A 13,844-nucleotide genomic window follows, 5' to 3' on the forward strand; every position below is an offset into this window, starting at 1 on the left:
AGTCATAGTTATAAAATGCAAACCACATTAAAAAAAAAACCAGTATTCTTACTGATAGCCAAAAGATAGGATCAAGGTTTCAGAGAAAAAAAATCGAGGTTTCAAAAATGGTTAGCTGGCTAGACTCTTGTTGTTCAAGGTCATGCTGTAATGGAGCATTGTTCTAGCACTATAATGAATTTGGGTATCTTAAATCAAGGAAATTCTCAACCACTACCTGAGCACAAACAGCACTGATCAGTCCCAAGTCGCAGTGCCAGACTACTCCCAAGAAATCCTGTAGTCCTGTACCCCCCTCTCCACCAAATATGACCGCATTCTCATGGGCTGGATGATATCTGTGGTTCAAAGTCTGAGCCAACCAGGCTAGAAGCGGGGATGGTGGGACCAGATACATCTTCCACTGTGAGCCTTCTGTGTCCAGCTTCTAGAACACCTCATTGTGGTCCTCTTCCTCATCCTAGGATGTCTCCTCAGCCAGGGCTATGGAACTGTGTAGCCCCAAAGCCTTAAATGTAAACAGGAGACTTTTGCTCAAGGGCAAAGAAGATCCTTCTTAGGAGGAACCATTGCTTGTGCTAATCTGTTGCATTATCAGCTGTGAACAGTGAGATTCTGTGCTCTGCTGATTCTCTGCACAGTGGCCTTAATTTTGAAAGGTGATGAGCAATCCTACTTTCCTGAAGGTGCTTGGTTCTGGAGAATGTGGTTGCTGTACCGCATGGTTCGCCTTCAATATTTCCTTAAGGTACGTAGGATGTTTCTCTCTGCCCTAAGTCTGTAATCTTCCATCGTTCAGCCAAATACATAGTTGTATATCAACTATGCAAGAGCTCAAAAGCTTAAAGAAACACAATAAATGTTGACTTCTGCAAATAAAGGCAAGCATTTGAAAGGAAAATGTGGGAACAAGGGTGAGGGAGAACACTTATTTATTTTATTTTATTTTTTGCCCAGTTCCATTAGCAGTAAATCACTGGTGTATTTATAGCTGGGGGAATGGATTTAGCAACGTTAGCTCGAAAAAAAGAGGCATTATAGCCTTTTGTCTTGGTTTCTCCCTCTCCCTCCCCCATCCCAAGCGTGACAAAAATCACTCAGTGTTTCCAAAACCTCTAAGGCAGAGGGAGGATCAAGGGTTTTCAAGTAACCATGATTTTTGAACAAAACAATCCAGCTCGGCTGCAGCGATTTGCCAGGGGAGCACTAAGAAGATACAAATTAGACAAACCCATCTCGGTTTTGGCTAGTCTGTTTATGCAAACCTTCCCAGGAATCAAAGGAGGAATCAAAAGGCCAATGAGGAATTATACGTAGAACAGATATGGGAAGGGATTTCGTAAGAACGTATCAAATCCGCAGATTTCTTTACAAATGGAGAGGAAAACCTGAGATTTTTATTCTTTTTTTTTAAAATAAGAACAAGAGAATATAAAGGATATTTGATCTTAAAAGTAAAGCATTCTCCATAAAATGTCCATATGCGCATACTTTACTTACAGAAACTCTGTATTTTTGCAGGTTCAGTTGGATTCTGGATGAACTAAAGCATACCCACAAATTTACACCATTCGATGTCTGACTTCCATGACTCCTGAGGAAGGGAACTGGGGAGTTATAGTCCATGGTTGCAGGAGTATGACTCTATTGTCATGGTTAGGAGGAGAACAGTGGTCTGCTAGTCCACAATCTTGTTTTGCCCATCATCAAGTTGCTGATGTTGAAGTTGAAAACTGTCCTGGTCCCCCACTACGGCATCACCCTGGGGAAGGGTGGAAAATTAAAATACTGGCCTCGGGGCCTTCTGATGTTTGCCTTGTGGCCTTCTGAAGCAATTGCCCTTTTTAAGAGAAGGGCCTGTTCACATATTAGTCTAAATGATAAATCGATTTGTCTGATTTGGGCACCGTATATCAAGTAAACTCTGCCATTGTGGCAACCCAGGCAATTGTGGCTTAACCAACATTATGGTTAAAGAAATCAAAGCGTAGCATCTCATGATGAGAGAACATTGCCTGGATCTGAGTTAGAAGCTTATTTCTCAGCACAGAATCTTTTTTAAAAAGATAGTTAAGAACATCATATGAGAAAAATGACATCTTAAATCTTTGGAGAGAAGCTTTTTCATGTAGAAATGTCAAGCACTCGTGTGAGCAATGAAAGGTATGGGCCATTCGTCCTTCTGTCTTTTCCTTCCCCATAGACAAGTTTCATTATTCAAGAAGAAGCCAGCGCTTCTTCTCCAATGAACATTTTCTGGCATGAGTATGCAACTGGCATTCTCCCACATAAAACAAGATAAAAGCAAATATTCGGCATACGTCTGTGTTTGCAGAAATAAATACCAAACTGATTTAGGAATTGCTTTCTGTTTTGGAAGAAGAATCCCCCTGTAGAAAAAAGAAGACAAATAACAATTGCGTTGATCTGTTCTGTTGCTAGAAATGTACAGTAATAATAGCACTGGGGCCTTCAGTACGTTGATACAGCATATTATGAGATCAAAACTCCATTTGGTCTAGAATTTTGTCTCCAATGATGGCCAACCCATAGCTCTGGAAATTAACTGTGCAGATTAGTATTTCAGCCTACTTGGAACTTTAAGCTAAGAGTTGGGTCAGTATACTAGCCTTTGACCAGTCTGTGGCTTCTTTATATCGTTTTTCTTTCTTTTCTATTTTTCTTCTCACTTTTTTCCCTTTTGCACTTCAGCTTTCTCTTTTCTTTCTCCCTTTTCCTTTTTTCCTCCTTACTCTATTTTAGTTTGTATTCATTTTTATTCTTGTTCTTAAAACTTTCAATAAAATTATACTAAGGTAAACACAGAGAGAGTTATTTCTTACACGCTTCCAGTGCAAACAGAAATCTTGTTATGGTCATGCAATGACTTCAAGAGAGGAATAATCATGGATAACATGAGTGTCACTGGGGAGTCCCAATATTGCTTGCAACTACATAAAGGTCAGAGTTTGCATCGTGACTTCATGACACACGACTTGTCACTTGCATGAAATGTTGGCTTGCTACTCATGCTTTTGCATTGTGATTTAACCAATGTATTTTGTTCAAATCCCAATTACTTATGTAGGTTGATTAAATCACAGCAAAAACAAAAAAAAAAACACGATCATATCACCAACCCATTTTCTGCTGCTAAAACACAAGTCATTGTTCCGGGGAAATCAAAGAGTGCGAATATATAGTATAGATACAATCTCCTAATTCCTTTGGACCTAAGTAACTGATAGGATATGGCAAAAATTAGCCCAGCTGCCATTCTGCTTCCAAGTATAGATCAGAGGCAAGTGGGGGACAATGTATTAAACTATGGTAATTTAATTAATTTAATTTCATTTTTTTTCTAGAATCCAATTAGCTAATCCTCTTGGTAATACTCAAACTGGCATGACTTGACTTTATTCCCTGAACATTTCTTCTATGATTTGGTTTCAAAGCAGTGTTTCTTTAGTGAGGGGGAAAGTGAGGACGCCAGTAGCCCAAAGTGGAAGAAATAATACTTCTTGGCACTTTGAATGCTTCCTCTTAGGAGCTGAATTTATTCTTATTTACATTGCCAGTTCTCATCATCTGTGAGCCCAGTGAGAGGAAACAAACACTGTGACAGGACACAACAAATCCTTCAGCCGAAACCACAGAAGCAACCCATTCTCAGATTTATGCAAAGCAATGAGGCATTTTAATTTGATGGTTCAGCCACCACTTCCAGCTTGTGGAATCCTAATGCGTGAATGGCTTTCGCTCTCATCAGTCCAAACCATGTTTCCTCTTGTGCTACCTTTGTTGCTCTTAGGGACTATTTACTTTTAGCTGCATAGGCAACAAAGTCTGAGGCAGAAATTAATTCCTTCAGAAAAAGGATAGAACTGTTTCTCTAATCTCATGACACAAGTGGTCTAACGTTGGGAGGGTATCTAAAATGGCCATCTTTGGTCACAATAAAAGTAGATTTTAACTGGTTGATGTACTGTTTGGCTTAGAAAGCTGCAAAAAGACAAGTGAAGGATGTAATAGTGGAGTAATGCACCTTCTTTTTCTTGTTCGTCATGCCGTTCCAGTGACTTGAATAGCACCCAAGCGTAGGGCCAGAGGAGACTCAACAGAAGAAGACTTGGAATGGTGCCCAGCTGCAGTTGGGCTTCATTGCAGTTGTCCTTAAAAAAAGATTCTCAGTCCAAATTTGCTGGGAGAAGTTCAGCTGACCTTTTGGCAATATTGCCTTGACTTCTAGCGGTCTATTTCTGGTCAGAAATGATCGAAACAGGTTTTGTGGCAACGTAGTCACTTTAAATAGATGCAAACCCACTTCTGTCCTATTAAATGGGCTGGAGGAGGCATGTGTCCTCCGTTGGTCTAGGGAATGGGCCCAAAGTGGTCTGTCACATTAGGAGACAAGTAGAAAGCTTTCACTGGTGTGAATAGCTGAATAAATAAATTGAGGCTTATTGCATACATAGATGAAATAGAGTTTATCTGCCCCATACAACTGGCTGCTTGCTGTGAAATGATGGTGAACACCCAGTTTATGGATGACCCATAGTTAAGAACAGAGCCCATTGTAGCAAAAACCAAGTTAAATACACAATGGTTCGAGTTAATTACACCATGCTACTTTTATAGTATTATACAATAATACTGTTCCAACTTACATACTGTACAAATTCGACGTAAGGACAGGCCTTGGGAATGGAACTCGTTCTCAAACTGGGGACTATGTGTAGTTCTATTTAAGTGGCACAACTTGACAGAAAGTGTTTCTCAGTTGATAAGTGAACACGTATACATTAAGTGACCCAGTTAAAGTCTTCTGAGGGTTGGACCTGAGGTGTTCTGTTGCCGAATGACAGGTTTTAGACAGATCTTGATGGCAAGGGCTTAAATACACATCTGGCCTCATCTATTTCATTCTCCCTAGTTTGCGGTACTTTGGGACGTGTAGATATTAAAGATTAGTACAATCAATTAATGCATAATCTAATCATCTCTAATGTCCCTGGAGATTTGACTCGATTTAGTCTAACTACTTTTTGCAACTTGCGTACTGTAAAGAGGACGTTGTACCTGTTCTGAGCTGAGAGTTGTGTGTTTGAGTCATGGAGTTCATGTGATCCAATACTATATAAACAGACACAGCTGCATTAACAAGTGACACTAAAGACATGATTACTTTAATGACTTGACTTTTGAAAGCCACCAAAACTGTGGAGCCCTTGGGGTTCTCTGAGCTTGGTTGTTTTCTTGCAGACATTTCTTTACCCGGCTAGGCAACATCTTCAGTGCTAGAAGGGAGTGGGGTTTGCTCTCTGTTTAGCTACGGTATATACTTGCCCTGTCATTGTTGGTGGAGGAGTTCCTAGATTAAGCTGTTGTTTACTGCTTGATTGTTTGTCTGGTGTTAATCCTGGTGTTAATCCCTGCTATCTGAGTGTTGATTGCTGGCGAGATGGTGTTCTGATCTTTTTGTTTCCTTTTTATTGTCTTTTTTGAATAGTATGTAAATGTTGTTTATCTCTTTGTGCCTGTTGATGGCTGACTTGTCTGAATACAACCAAATCTTTTTTCAAGCTCATCTAGAAGCCTGGGGAAAGACGTAGCTACTTTAAAAAGGTGTTTTGTTTACTCTACTATGCATTCCAACTGCCTTTTAAAAATCATTTTCAAAGCATGGCCAGCCTTAATATACACGTGGTCTTCGGATGTTCCAGATCCACACGTGATCAAAGGAAATGCCCACAATACTACTGGTCGAACATAGTTGTTAAAATGTATTTGTAATCAAAAGAGACTTGGTCCAATTGATAGTAAAGATCCTGAAAAGCCACTCCTGGTCGGATGGTGATGTTGAGGCTGGTTTGTTATAAGCCACTTTTCAAAAAATGAACCCCCCCCAAGGAGATTGCAACAAAATTTCAAATCACAGAAATGCAATTAAAAACAGGAACAGGGTCAAACAATTCAGGCTATTTTTAAACTGTTTTTTCCCTTGTTTATATTTTCAAGTAGGAATGGGATACTACTTTCTACTTTAGTTGAGCACTATTTCTTTATAGATTTTTTTCCTTGACACTTCAGATATGTTGTGCTATCCTTTTCTCATCTCTGCTCCCTCTGCCTGAAAGAAGATGCAGGGGAGATATTGCAAAAATATATTGCTGTGAATCCCTTCAAACCACCTGGCTGAAATTATGCGGGTTTTAATATCTTCTAAAGGGTAGACCATGCCTGTTATTTTCATCTCACTCGGCCTGAAGATGAAGTAGTTGCAGTCACTTTGGTTCTTCTCCCTTACATAGCCTATGGCCAAATCTTCTATTGAATTTAATATCAAATTTAGAAGTTGCCACCTTCAGATCTGGAATTCGGATTGAATCTTGGCTGATTCATTCACCCTTACTAGAGATCCCTTAAATCAGTGTTTCTCAACCTTGGCAACTTTAAGCTGGGTGGGCTTCAACTCCCAGAATTCTGCAGCCAGCATGCTGGCTAGGGAATTCTGGGAGTTGAAATCCATGCAGCTTAAAGTTGCCAAGGTTGAGAAACACTGCCTTAAATGATTCAAGCATTATCTTTCTCCCGTAAGATGGTGGAGTAATTTCAGTGGAAAGAGAAATGAAAAGTGAATGTGATAACATGGGAAATAACCATCAGGATAATTTCCCATTATTTCTTTACAGAAGGCACCCTCATCCACACAGATCAGAAAGAACAAAGAGACACACATACACAAAACAGATGAACGCAGATCACCTTTAAAACACCCTATTTTCAAATGCATCTGAATGTATTTTCATTCTTCACTATTGCATTCCCGAGTACTGTATCTTTATATCCTGGATATTGAATTTCCTATATTCACAGAAGACAGAAAAAGAGAGAGAGAGAGAAAGATTGCTTACTGGAGTTTTCAAAGCCAGTTTCAGTCGCGATTTTCTTTCTCTGTAATCTTTCAAAAGCAGGGATGTGTTATTTATTAGCTGTAGAATTTCAGTTTCATTCTGGAATTTCATCCTACCCCACTTTTGGGGTGCCCTGAATGATTAATAGCAGCTGATACAAATTTATTCTCATGGTGGTGATGATTTGTTTAAGGGTAGTAATATTCATTGCCTTCTTTATTAATTTTGAGTTCCAAGCCACAGTTAAAGAAGGCAGCACCGGTGTGATTGTGAACTTAACGGTTGAAGATCGAGATGATCCAGCGACAGCAGCATGGAAGGCGGTTTACACTATCATCAATGGAAATCCAGCCCAGAGCTTCAAAATCCACACAAATGCAAAGAATAATGAAGGGATGTTGTCAGTTGTCAAGGTGAGGCACCAACAAGGCACCAACGTTTAGCAGCTATGCTATGGACCTAATGTCATGCGTTGCTCCTCATTCTTCTGGGCCACAGTTCTCCAAGCTGGTGTCCTCCTAGATGTGTTGAGTTCCCATTTCCATCAACCCAGCCAACAGGTGTCACTGGGGAAAGTTGCTTTGAACAATGCCCAGTATTCACATACTCTTGATTCTCGCCACTTCTGGGTTTTTTTCCTTCTATCACAACCAAGGACAATCCCTAAAAAGTCTCTTTCTTTGTGATTTCATTCCATATATCTGATGAAATGGATTGGGATCTAAAAAAGCTTATATGAAAATAAATGGGATAGTCTCTAGATTGCCACAAGACCAAGTTTTTTTTATAACTTTTAATTATGTATTTATGGTTTTAATTTGATGTAAACCACCCAGAGTCCCCCATTGTGGGGAGATGGGCGGGGACAAGTCTACTAAATAAAATTAAATAAATAAATAAGAATAAAAGAGTCTCCTTGTCTGAAGGAACTTGCGTTGCAAGCATTTAATATATATGAATGTGAACAATGCTGTATGTTCATGTCTTTCAGCCTTTGGATTATGAGATTTCAGCCTTCCATACACTGCTGATCAAAGTAGAAAATGAAGATCTATTGGTTCCAGACGTACTGTATGACACCAGTTCCACAGCAACTGTTCAGATCACAGTTCTAGATGTTAATGAAGGGCCCATTTTCCACCCAAATCCAATGACTGTCACCAAACAAGAAAATATTCCTGTTGGCAGTGTTGTCTTAACAGTTAATGCTACCGATCCAGACACTTTGCAGCATCAAACTATAAGGTAAGTTGGAACCCCATGTTACTACTACTGCTACTACTACTACTACTACTACTACTACTATTTCTTAAATTTGTTTTCAAAAAAAGGTAAAAGTCTTCCCAATATCAGAGATCTTGTGTTTCAAGCAGTTCAAAGAGCAAAAAGGTTTAGGATAGATATGTAGAGATGTAGATAATAACATGAGAGATAGATAGGGATATTGCTGAAATACGCACCATGATTCTATGGTTTGCAAATCAACAAACACTTGCAAACTAAAGACTGAAAATTAACTGGGAATTTAAGTTTGAAAAAAACAGCTTCAACATCCAGGTTTTGATTTTTAAACAGTGTAGAGTCTTGGTTTTCCTGTTTCTTACAATTCTTAAATTTTCCCTTTGGTACAAGTGCTTCTTCATTTGTTGAAACAAATCTGTTGTTTGTATTAAAATATCTGTAATACTTTCCACATCTCTATTATGAAATACGTCCCAAACATGTGTGGTATACACTAGAATACTTACATGAAAATGTATGAAGAAATTGAGATAAAAGAAATGTTGGTTCTTCTGTTGGATTGCTTTTGTCCTGGTCACAGTTGCTAAGACCAGCAATTGTGGTTTTTCATCAGCATGAAGTGGGAAACCCCAAGAATATGAATAGAAATGCTCTTCAGTTTTCATTCTCACTTATAAGACAATTGTAACCTGCTCCAATTTTTCAGCACTCCATGGAAATAATTTGATATTAAGCAAGGTATCTTTTGTGTGGAGGAGATTGGAGATGTGTGGAGGGAATTGGGTGACCTAGCCACATTTCAGTAGAATGATTCTCTCTTGTAGTATCAAAATGGTTTTATGAATGTTGGTCACATCTCCAAGGGAGAGCATGGGCTGTAGCATGTGGCCACTGCCTTATGTTTAAAGAAGAGGGAATCCATTTAATTGCCGTTTCAGGTCAAACCAGTATAGATTCCTGTTCAACATCTTCTCAGAATGTAACATTATGAATATATCAGATTATTCTCATCTAGTTGCAGAGAGAGAGAGAAATGGTGTGTGTTTATGTGTGCTACATGCGTGCAAATATATTACAAATCAACTGGCTATTTGAAATAGAGATAACATGAGAATGTGAAAAATAGGGAATCCTACAGTCTGACACCAAAGGTATTTTGTACTGATATGGGTGCTAATGACAGGCAGTGCATGGAAGGAAAGGATGCATAAGGCCATCACAATCTTTGAGAAGTTCCGTTTGGGCAAATCTGACCTTCATCCTTGTTTCTTGTCAAAAAAGAAATGCAAATGAGATAAGCAGAAAAAGAGGGCTATGTTTCTCATTAACATTTGCCAGCACATCTTTACACAAATTTGAGGCCTGATGTTTCTCAGAGGTTAAAAACAAATTCTCCCTGTTCCCTGTTTTCTGTAATACTTTGCCCAATGAACAACTGTGGAGAACTTGAAATTTGGACACTGGGTTGCTCATCAGTGATTCAAGTGATTTTTGTCTGTATCCATATCTCTCACTGGTCTTCTCAGGAGCTGTATTTTCCATCCTTCCTTCTATCTTTAAAATGTTTTTGGTAAAACCCTACAAGATTCAGCCTTCTGCATTTATTACACATATAAGCAACTAATATCTGTAATACTCATTTCTTTCAGCCTTTAGGCTTCACTTCCATGTCATGCAACTGTAATAGAAGGTCCATATGGGAGGTGGAATGTGGCCATCATAGAACTGTCATTAACTTGTTTGACTGGAGCTCTCTGGATCATTCTGAGCCCTTGCCATTTTTCAGCCCAACTTGCTTTATAGCATTTTTTTGCAAATAACATAGCCCAGTCAGAGAGAAAGGCAAAAATCCCCTTGACCGTGTACTATGAGTTGAAATCTCCACAGGGTTAGCAATCTTGAATAAGAATGGAATGGAGGTTGAAAGAAATGTGCTCACGGATCATGACATTTTTGTTGGAAGAAAATTATCCCACCTTAAAATGCCTAGAGCAAATTTGGATAGAAATGTAATGCTAAATAATACAATATGTTTGGGTTGGGATGTGGAAGCAAAGGTATGAAGAGGCTATGAATCTCCTACATGTTTTGGGTCATGATAAGTTGGACATGCAACAGACACCGTTGCTACATTGCTTCCTTTTCTGATCTGGGGGAATCAGTTCTCATCCACGTGTGCATAAAGTAGCAAGACTTCATCTGTCAATGTAAGTCTACTTTGGGTTTCCTCAAAAGACCCTAGGATGACAGATCAGGCTGCCCTTGAAGCCCAAGACTGCCCATCTCCTAAAGAGGGGCAAGGTGTTTCCAGAACAGGGTTAGAAACCCATGACCCATTCTGGGAACACCAACATCCCTCCTATTCCTTAAAACAACCGTCCAGTCATTTTATCAAGTGGGTAAAGCAAGAGAACTAAAGCAAATGAGAACATAAGTACATTGGAACATTCAGACTACAAAAGGAGAAAGGTTAGTGGGACTAATTAGAGTTCATTTCTGCTACTTAAAGCCAAATATGAATATTTGAAACTCCTGGGTCAGGAAGATATATGAGCACTACTTTTAAAGGTATCATCCCCCCACATGGGGCGGGGGGGGGGGAGAGCAGGGCTTGTGTGCATGTTTATGTGTGCATACAAACATTATCATACCACACACGTGTGTGTTTATATATCTGTATTACATGCACACATGTGTACCACATACACTCTGCCTAGATGAATTACTTAAAACCTGGATTGTATGGAAAAAGAATATTTTATCTCCCACTGTTCCTGGTCTTTTGATTAGGAAATATGGTGTTAACGTTACTGGCAGGTGCGCCTTTCTTCAAGGGAGCTACTGTGATAAGGCTCATTAATTATTTGCAGTGTTTGATCTTTGGAGAAGGTACCTCCAGAATGTGGGAGAGATGTGAAATGGGTTAAGGAGAAGGAGTGGGGAGAGGAACCTTATGAGTGGGCCCTGATTATCATTCTAAATCTACCACAAATTTCAGATCTTCGTTTCTTTCTCTCCCCCCCCCCCCCCACCACCAGGACCAATAATTTTTAATGATTATGTTGCCCACGCAGATTGCAGCTAGTATGAGTGGCAAGTCAGGAGTCTTCATTTGCTTTGCAAATAACATAGCCCAACCAGAGAGAAAGGCAAAAATCCCCTTGACCATGCACCACGAGTTGAAAACTGCACAGGGTTAGCGATCTTGAATAACAATGGGACAGAGGCTGGGAGAAATGTGCTCACAGATCATGACATTGCTTAGACCAGCTTGCACCACCAAGATTGGAATGACTTTTTCCACTCTTTCCCCAGAGATGATGTTTTGCTTCCCTCAGGCTGAACATCTAGAAAGGAGCAATGACTGCAACATGAAAAACAAGTTCATGAGGTTTGTACAGATACCACTTCCAAGGGAATAAATTTGCTAAGGCAAAGAACAGAATCTGAGAGGACGAAAGTAGTGGGAATAGGAAAGAAATGAAGGAAACTATACATGGTGGAAGATTGCTCTGGAGTCTAAGTCAGCCACACAAGAACATGGTATTCTCTCCTGCTCTAATTAATTGTAGGAGGCATAGCCTTTCCATGAGTATGTTGTTTGCATGATGAAGTCATAGGTCCGATGTCTGTTCTCTCCTGTTAAAAGGACCAGGTCACAGGAGATTGGGAAGATGTCTACTAAACACCTAGAGGGCTGTTACCACTCAAAGTTCATGGCTCAATCATCTTAGCCACCATAAAGTAGCTTCAGGTTGTTGCATGTACCCCATTTCCCCAGGTAGAGGAAGTTTCTGGTGAGGATTTGATTTATATTGGAACAAGAGCTCATCAGAAAATGTTGGTGCTTCTGAAAATTGAGCCTTCTTTACAAATCATCTTGTTGATCATAAATAAAAGAAAAACCTTTCAACAATAGTAAATCCATTGACCCACATCATTTCCAGATATCCTCAGCACCCTCAAACTTCCTATTCTGACCTCCCACTTCAACTCAAATAAATAAATAAATAAATAAATAATAAACAAATTCATTTCTATCTCTATTTGCTATGGGAACTCCTTCCGGATAATAGATTTTTTTTTCTCAGCATCGGCATGGTCCCTGCTCCTGTGGTTCTCAGCAAGCTAAAATCAGGAGGCTGGGAAGAAATTCATTCCAAAATTTCTTGGCTGTATTTTTTTTTTTTTTAATCTTCACCTCAGACAAATTTCCTATAAAAATCCACCCAATTATTGAAATGTTAGGCCTTTTCACAGCAATTAGAAGAGGGCTTCCAGTGACTTTTTTCCAGGAAAGAATAACATTTTCACTTCACACCAATTCCAGAGACTTGATCACTTATTCAAGCATCTAGTTAGTAACTCCCCAAAGTTTTGTGTTCTGCTTTCAGTAGACATAATAGATGGATTAAGAGAGGCAGTTTCAAAAGCAAACTCTTAAATATTCTTCTGTTGTCTGTCTGTGGGGCGGGGGGGAGTTCAGAAGCTGCTCATATTTAGATGTAATGGGGAAGGACCTGTGGATAAAGTCCAAGGATGATAATTAATCAGCTAGCTTGGAAAACAGCAAAGATCATCTTCCTCTGATCAGCAAAGGCTCAATGAAACATGTAGCTACCATCAAAGATTTTGAAGGTAACTATAAAGGTAATTTGTACTTACTTGGCTAATTAGTTCTTGGCCAAAATAACTAATTTGATTAAAGAAAGTCAACCTTCCAATTAGTATAGAAACCCCATGATTTGGCCATTTTTTCTGCTACCTAAGGGAAGGGAAGGGAAGGGAAGGGAAGGGAAGGGAAGGGAAGGGAAGGGAAGGGAAGGGAAGGGAAGGGAAGGGAAGGGAAGGGAAGGGAAGGGAAGGAAGGAGGGAGGGAGGGAGGAAGGAAGGAAGGAAGGAAGGAAGGAAGGAAGGAAGGAAGGAAGGAAGGAAGGAAGGAAGGTCCAGTCACCATGCCTTCTATTTTTTTCACAACCATTGTGACAGTTTGAAAATTTGTGATTAGTGCCCTGATGAGAATTCAATTCTTTTGAGCACTAGAGAGTTAAAGGAAATATTTACTTAATGACATATTTAGAGATGCTGGATGAGGCTGTTCCTGGAAAGTCTAGTGGTCAGGCGCATCAGCAGATATGTCAAAAAAGTCAAGATGCAACTGGAAGTCTTACCCCCTTTTAGACTGTGATACATGTAAAAAGGCATGGGGCTTCAACTGTGTGGTTACAACCATTCTCTTGACTCCCCCTCCCCATGGATGCCTCAGACAGTGGTTGAAGTAGAAGGCCATTTAATCCAAAAGAAGAATATTCAGAAACTTTTAATAACCAGGAGATTCTGTGTGTTGTTGTCATGGCACTTTACTTTGATACTTAAAATGTAAGACTAAAATATGCACATTTTCTAAGCATATTTGCTTGCATTAGACTGAAATTAAATACTTGTTACTGAAGCTGAAATTGGAGGGTCGGAGATGTCCCTGGCTTTGAAAAGATTTCAACAAAATGTGAATATAAATTCATTTGTTCATGCATATTCACTGGTAGTGTTGTGTTTCTAGCTTAACTGTAAAATAAATTTGATTCCAAGGGCAGGGTGAATTGTCCTAAAGAACATGGCCAAACAGTCAGCTTCAGTCTCAAATTGCTCCCAGATTCCTGAGCTAAAATAAGGGGTTTCCATCTGCTG

The 13,844-nt window shown here is 39.5% G+C and overlaps 1 protein-coding gene across 1 annotated transcript in view; it reads left to right on the plus strand.

Annotated features, from left to right (window-relative positions):
- The window catches only part of CDH13 (cadherin 13), a 465,553-nt gene that overhangs the window by 404,041 nt on the left and 47,668 nt on the right, over positions 1 to 13,844 (plus strand). The window contains exons 9-10 of the mRNA XM_088136165.1: positions 7,145 to 7,327; positions 7,906 to 8,159. Of these exons, the coding sequence (XP_087992291.1) occupies positions 7,145 to 7,327; positions 7,906 to 8,159 (437 nt within the window). The remainder of the gene's footprint in view (positions 1 to 7,144; positions 7,328 to 7,905; positions 8,160 to 13,844) is intronic.

Source organism: Python bivittatus, unplaced genomic scaffold (assembly GCF_059951505.1).
Source record: "Python bivittatus isolate LINGU-HERP-01145 unplaced genomic scaffold, Pbiv_v1 ctg000190_np1212, whole genome shotgun sequence".
NCBI lineage: Eukaryota > Metazoa > Chordata > Lepidosauria > Squamata > Pythonidae > Python > Python bivittatus.